Genomic DNA, 7281 nt, shown 5'->3' with positions numbered 1-7281 from the left:
GTTTTGCCCTCGTTCACTGCCAGACCCATTTTCTGTGCTTCCTTGACCAGCCTGGAGAAAGCAGAACTAACGGCGCGGGTGTTGAGGCTGATGATATCAATATCGTCGGCATACGCCAGCAGCTGTACACTCTTATAGAAGATGGTACCTTCTCTATTTAGTTCTGCAGCTCGTACTATTTTCTCCAAAAGCAGGTTGAAGAAGTCGCACGATAGGGACAGGGGATATTGTCTGAAACCTCGTTTGGTATCGAACGGCTCGGAGAGGTCCTTCCCTATCCTGACGGAGCTTTTGGTGTTGCTCAACGTCAGTTTACACAGCCGTATTCGTTTTGCGGGGATACCAAATTCAAATGCTATACTTACCGATTGGTTATGTATGTACATATGTGTATGTACTACTATAAATGAATATTATAAAATGTATATACGTATGTACATACATTCATACATGTTTTTCGCTTGCAAGCAAATTAGTTGAAAAACCAACAAGTTATTGTAATTTATTAACTGCACATACTTGTAATTATATTCAAGTGCTAGATAAATTAGTTTTGTTTAAAATGTACATACATACATAGTATTTTGAGTTGACTTGTACAAAAGTCTTCTCGCAAAAACAGTGAGTATGACCGTTTTAGGCGTAATGTGAACATGAGCCACCCGTATGCTTATTGAGAGCAAAGCGTTGCATAATGAGCATTGACTGGTGCATATTTACAGTTCTCCTACCTAAAGCAGCCACAAGTGGCAATTGAGCAGCACCGCGTTCGTAAGCAAAATATAGATTACGCGCTCGGTTGACGTTATCACTTCTCCTATATGAGCGACATTGAATGTGAATTGAAAGACGCGCAGCGCTTGATTACACAAAAGTCATGTAGTTCTAGCAGATCGACTACAAATACTTTGTACACTTTAGGTTGAGAAATAAAATTGTTCACAGTTTAGAGAAATGAAAGCAGTCAAACGGGAAGTACATTCAAAAATTGTCTAAGATTTGTTGACGTTCAATTTGAAACGACTATAGGAATATTTTCGCCCAACGGCGATTTTAGTAGTCAAACAGTACACAGACATAGTACATACACACATATGTGTGGAAAAAAAAGTAAAATATAAAATAATAATCCAAATTAATTGTAGCCGTGTGAAAAAACCAAACTAAAAGCTAACTTAGTGACAAAATGGTTTGCGTGACAGAGGATGCTTTCGGTACCACAATCAACCCGCTAACCAAAAAGGAAGTGGCAATCAGGCGCTTCACCATCACCAATGATCGCAGGATGTCGATGCAGGTGAGAGCACAAGAGCAAACGTCTAAAAATTTATGCGAATCGTTAATGCAATTGCTTTCAGTTGATAACCTTCGGCGCCACAATAACTTCACTAAAAGTGCCGGACTCGCATGGCATGGCAGAGGATATCACGCTCGGCTTTGATAATATCGAAGGTGAGGTTTTGCTATCGATAAGAGGTTGTTGATTTTCATATCTTGATCCTAGGTTACTTGACCGAGAATAATCCCTATATTGGGTGTTCAGTAGGTCGTGTTTGCAGCCGCGTTGGCAATGGCAACTTTATACTCGATGGGAAAAAGTACGAGGTTACTAAAAACTTCTTGGGAAAACACATGTTGCACGGTGGTACTCATGGCTTTAGCAAGGTCATTTGGGAAGTTGATCAAATTAGACCGGATGGTGTTGTTTTCAAGTTTACTTCGCCCGATGGTCATGAGGGCTTTCCTGGTGAAGTGATTGCCACTGCTACTTACACTATTACGGATGATAATTGTATGCGCTTTTGCTTTGAAGCAACCACCAACAAGCCAACACCGGTTAATATGACTAATCATGCATACTTCAATTTGGCGGGACATGTGGGTGAAATATCCATTGAATTATAATACCTACAACTACTTATCTAGAGAGCCAAAAAAACCAAAAAAACGCGTATGCGGGGAATATTGTACAAATTACTCCGAACAACTTTGCCAAAGAGGCATCGTTTTCAAGCCAGCGATTTTCAAAAGCGAAGTTTTTTAGAGATCATAAACCTTTCTTCGTCAGTGTTTGAGATATCTTAATTAAATTTATTGCTAATAAATTGTCGAAATCGGTCGGGTCGAAAAACTATATCACAAATCTATTGTTCAACCGATTGATCAGATTTTTAAAATTCGCAAAGATGATCAGAATGATCAGTATAACATTTCCCGCATAGGCAATTTAATAGTAAGGGAGTCGACCCGCTCTAATACTCACTTGTAAATATATTTAGAACGCAGGAAAGCAGGGTATGGCGGAACATATTTGTAAGATAAAGGCCGATTGTATAACCGATATGGACGAAGAAACGGTGCCCAATGGTCAGTTTATTAGTCTCGACAATCATCCATTGGACTTGCGTAAGCTGACAAATGTCGGAGAGGGTTTGAGAAAAATCTCTAAGATCGCCAAGGGTTACGACCACAATTACGTACTGAAGTACACACCGGGATGTATTGAGAAGCAAGCAAAGTAAGTATTCAAACAATTCGAGTGTATTTGTTGTTTAACTCAACAAGAGTGCATTCATCGCTCTTCATTAAAACCAATGGATCATTCATTTTATATGCCATACATGCACAAACTCACATGATTTAGTGACGACACTGTTAAAATCAAAGGTGCATTTAAATATGAGATTCCATGATTTTAAACAATAAAGTTTTTACGAAGAAATTTTTAAAAATAGGGCAACAGTACAAACGGATACATCAGAAAAGTGGATCCTCCTCAATCAAAAAATTTAGGTTCATTCGTTTAAAAACCTTTTAAGGGAAAAAAATAATTCTTAGGGTTAGGGTAATTTGTTATTGTGAAATAAAAATTATTAACAATTTTAAAAATTACCCTTGGTGTTACTTCATAAATTGTGTACGGAAATAGTGTTCGAAATGTCAAAGGATATACATATGTAAGTATGTATGTATGCAGTAGTTTTGGAGCTGAAATCGTGAGTTGTGGAGATAACTCTTTCAAGATTTGACATAAAACTTTCGTAAGACAGATATAATAAGAAACAAGAAAAAACGTTAACTTCGGTTGCACCAAAGCTAAATACCCTTCACAGGTGCATTTCTGTTAGTAACTATCTGTTCAGTTTGTATGGAAGCTATAGCATATAAGTTAACCGATCTGAAAAATTTCTTCTTTGCTTTAGAAAATAATATAAACCAAATTTCGTGAATATATCTTGTCAAATGTGAAAGTTTTCCATACAAGCATTTGATTCCGATCGTTCAGTTTGTATGGCAGCTATATGTTATATTGGTCCGATATCGGCCGTTCCGACAAATGAGCAGCTCCTTGAAGAGTAAATGACGTTTGCAAAATTTCAAAAGGATATCTTAAAAACTGAGGGACTAGTTCGTATATAGTATACAGACGGTCGGACGGACAGACAGACAGACGGACATGGTTAAAACGACTCAGCTTAACATACTGATCATTTATATGTATACTTTATAGGGTCTCCGACGCTTCTTTCTGGGTGTTACAGACATCGTGACAAACTTAATAAACCCTGTTCAGGGTATAAAATGTACACATGGTGTTACTTCGTAAATTGTGTACGGAAATAGTGTTAGAAATGTCACGGGATATACACACATACATACTATATCGTGAGTTGTGGAGATAACTCTTTCAAGATTTGACATAAAACTTTCATAAGACAGATATAATAAGAAAAAACGTTAACTTCGGCTGCACCGAAGCTAAAATACCCCTCACAAGTGCATTTATGGCATAAAAAGAAATATAGTAAAGGAATATTTATTCTGATAGTCACGCTGATCATTTATATAAGTACATACATACGTATGTCTTATATAGGATCTCAAACGTTTTCTGCTCAGGGTATAAAAATATTCGTAACTTCGTTAATTTTACTATGAAAATAGTACACACTTTATAGAATATCTGACATTTCCTTCTTATGCTACAAAATGGCAAACTTAATATACCCCATTCAGGATATAAAAATGCAGTTGCTAGAATAGACTAAGTCAAAGTGCTTAATTTTAATTATATTGATTTTACAATAAACGCATACATTTTTTCGCTTTTTAAGATAAAAGTTACAGCTTTAGAGATAAAATATTTAGAAAGTTATATGTATATTTTATAGGTGTTTTTTATTTCGTACAGAACTTAAAAGAAGTTATCTCATACTACCAGTGTCGATCGAGATATGGTCCTAACACTAACCCTAGCAGTCATCCATCCGCTTATGATCAAAAGTATTTTAAGAGCGATTTTTTATTGTATGAAAATATAGTCTAAACCAACTACATTAAAATGTTAGTAAGCTCTTTAGGTGTGAAAACGAATATGCACCTGTTGGGATGGTACATAAAGCTTACACTTTAAAGTAAGCAATAAAAGATGTTTCAAAGAATACCCCCATTTATACACAGTAATTGAAGCAATTCAATTCAACATATACCATTTTTCAGAGTATTCCATCCTCCAAGTGGTCGCTGCATGGAAATTTTAAGCAATCAGCCCTGTATGCACTTCTATACCGCGCACAACATGCCAGACTTGGAGGTTAGTATTTTAATGAACCTAACCACATTAGTCCTTTCCTTCATCAATCCCACTAAATTACTAACTTACCCCTCACACCACATCCCATTAACATTAATATATGTAAATTGTTATGACAAATACTAAAAAAGAAAAGGGGTAAAAAGAAAGGTAACACGCAACCCATGATCATCGGCAAGGGGCGCAGTATGTACGAGAAGCACGGGTCATTCTGTATGGAAACACACTGGTTCCCGGACGCTGTGAATCACGTAAGTATATGCTAAATAATGACATACTTAGTATTATAGGAAATTATAAAAATAAACATCGTTTTTGAAAATTTTCAGGACAATTTCCCCTCCGTTATACTGAACCCCGGCGAGACTTACCAACACGTTTGCTTATTTAGATTTGGCGTTTACGACCCGAACTGCGAACGTCATGGCAACCAGTTATGCGGCTAAGTAACAGACAAGGGATTGAGAGCAGTGCTGCTCATCAGGCCTCATCCTAACACGGCTACAGGACAGTACTCGCGCATATCCACACACATGTACATACATACATACATACATACATATATGTATATGTGTACAAAATTAGCTATGTTTTCATATACATAGTACGGATATATTCAAATCATTGCTGCAGTATATGAAAACTGTTCGACCTAAATTCCTTTGTAAATTAAAGAAATAAATTCTAAATTATTCGCATATTTAAAAGTATTAAACATTTTATTTTATACCCTGGACAGGGTATATTAAGTTTGCCACGATGTTTGTAACATCCAAGAAAAAATGTCAGAGACTCTCAACTTTCAACAGAAACACGTTGCGCCAAATGTTTGCCCTGACTCTCCAGGTGCTCGGAGACAACTGACCAGCCACTCGTTCGTTAACTAGGAACGCATTTTACCCAATCCAGTCAGTGCGCGCATGCTCCTAAGTATAGTCGCGGCGGAAGAAAATCAGTCCTATTACTTTCCAGACAAACCCTGTACATATGTAAGTATATAAATGATCATCGTGACGAGATGAGTCGATTTAGCCATGCCAGTCTCTCTGCCCGCCTTTATATACGGTACCTAGAACCACAGTTTCTGACCGTATCGACCTGAAAATTTTAATTAGTTATTCTCTCACCAAGAAGGTGCATTTAGCGAAACCGATGATATCGGCCAACTATAGCATATACAAATGTAGCTTACACTTGGCGTAACCAAATTATTAACCAAAATCGCTTAGCGAAATGTATTAAGCACCCCTACCGACACTGTAAGGATGGATGAAACCGAATGATAGGCAGCGCACTTCCGGTTAAAAACTACTAAAAGTACGATAAAACTCTAGTTAGTACAAGAGGCCTTTATAGGATCCGGGATTAAAATAAGGCAATGGGCTTGACTCCGCTCACATTTAAGTGAAAACCTATGTATATCTCGGCACCTAATTGACCGATGACGATTAAATTTTGGTATGTTGCATTACATTGACATTCCTATGTTCCAGTGTAGATATATTTAAAATCCGAATTTTGACAACTACTCCTATTTCCCAAATAACACAATTTTAAATTACATCTAACTCTTTCACTATCAGGTATCAGCAGCAATGAATATGCATGCTTATATGTACATATATTTTGAAATGAAACTTTGCTTAAAGAATGTTACTTTATGCCCAAATATTGTCAAAATCAGGCATCAATTATTCACGTCTCCACATACCATATATGTGGACGGAACTGGTGTCCATTGGCGAACACTCTTAAAAAATTGTGAGATGTGTTATTGAATTTCGGGGCAAATTCTTTTCTGATAAAATATACTTAACATAAATACATATTTTCGGTTCTGATAACAAAATGAGAGGATGGAGTCATGTGTAGAAGTTCATGCAAGTGAGGAAAGTTCTCTGATCGCCATTCACTTGGGAGTAGCCAGAAACGATTCTTTTAGATACTTACATATGGCTCAAGCAGCTCACGACTTTCGGACTTTGACTAAGTAACCTCTTTGTAACCTAAGAACATCCGTTTCAGGGCGAGCTAAAGTGAAAAGGCGACGCATACCCACCGCAGGATTGTGCGCTGGGTTTGGGACCCGCCACGTAAAAAAACGTACCCAATGAAAAAGAACAACAAACGAATTAAGGAAAACGATTTGAGGGCATGCACCTGGAATGTCCCTTAATGGGGAAGGTGTCGCTGCCCAGCTGGTTGATGCCCTCGTTAGAGTGAAGGCTGGCATCACCGCCGTCCAAGAATGTGATGGACGGGACAAGGACAGAGACGAGTAGGTCCTTGTGGCATTTACTACAGTGGGCATATAAAGGAGCACAAATTTGGTGTGGGATTCGTGGTGGGAGAGAGACTGCGTCGCCGAGTACTATCATTTACTCCGGTGGATGAACGTCTAGCCACAATCCGCACCAAAGCGAAGTTCTTCAACATAACGCTAATCTGCTCCCACGCCCCGAGGGCAGAATAGGACGATGTAATCAAAGATGCCTTCTATGAGCGCTTGGAGCGCACCTATGAAAGCTGCCCTCGCCACGATATCAAAATCGTGCTTTAACACCAGGGTGGGCAAAAAAGGTATATTTCACTACAGTCGGTAAATTCAACTTCCACGATGAAATATCCCCCAATATTAAGTTTAAGTTAAGGTTGATCGACTTCGCTGTGGTCCGAAATATGGTTAT

The 7281-nt window shown here is 38.0% G+C and overlaps 1 protein-coding gene across 2 annotated transcripts; it reads left to right on the top strand.

Annotated features, from left to right (window-relative positions):
* The first annotated feature begins 850 nt into the window (after window positions 1-850).
* On the top strand, window positions 851-5294 carry LOC120771927 (galactose mutarotase-like). Of its 2 annotated transcripts, none has more exons than XM_040100223.1 (7): window positions 851-1297; window positions 1359-1452; window positions 1505-1878; window positions 2280-2518; window positions 4501-4594; window positions 4726-4845; window positions 4924-5294. In XM_040100223.1, exons 1-7 carry the CDS (start codon window positions 1187-1189, stop codon window positions 5038-5040), a joined length of 1149 nt encoding a protein of 382 aa, XP_039956157.1. In that variant the 5' UTR covers window positions 851-1186; the 3' UTR covers window positions 5041-5294. The 2 variants fall into 2 exon arrangements, with proteins under 2 accessions (XP_039956157.1, XP_039956158.1); XM_040100224.1 differs by having other exon boundaries at window positions 855-1297; window positions 4741-4845; window positions 4924-5044.
* The last annotated feature ends 1987 nt before the right edge of the window (window positions 5295-7281 follow it).

This window comes from Bactrocera tryoni, chromosome 3 (genome assembly GCF_016617805.1).
Source record: "Bactrocera tryoni isolate S06 chromosome 3, CSIRO_BtryS06_freeze2, whole genome shotgun sequence".
Lineage (NCBI taxonomy): Eukaryota > Metazoa > Arthropoda > Insecta > Diptera > Tephritidae > Bactrocera > Bactrocera tryoni.
The sequence above is the reverse complement of the archived record's forward strand: the minus strand, read 5'-3'. Positions and strand labels throughout refer to the sequence as shown.

What these genes read in the sequence shown, in the direction of transcription:
- LOC120771927 (XM_040100223.1), top strand. Translation starts at nt 1,187, where the DNA reads ATGGTTTGCGTGACAGAGGATGCTTTCGGTACCACAATCAACCCGCTA. An exon ending in ATCGCAGGATGTCGATGCAG is followed by an intron (nt 1,298 to 1,358) that starts GTGAGAGCACAA and finishes AATTGCTTTCAG; the next exon opens with TTGATAACCTTCGGCGCCAC. An exon ending in ACTTCAATTTGGCGGGACAT is followed by an intron (nt 1,879 to 2,279) that starts GTGGGTGAAATA and finishes AAATATATTTAG; the next exon opens with AACGCAGGAAAGCAGGGTAT.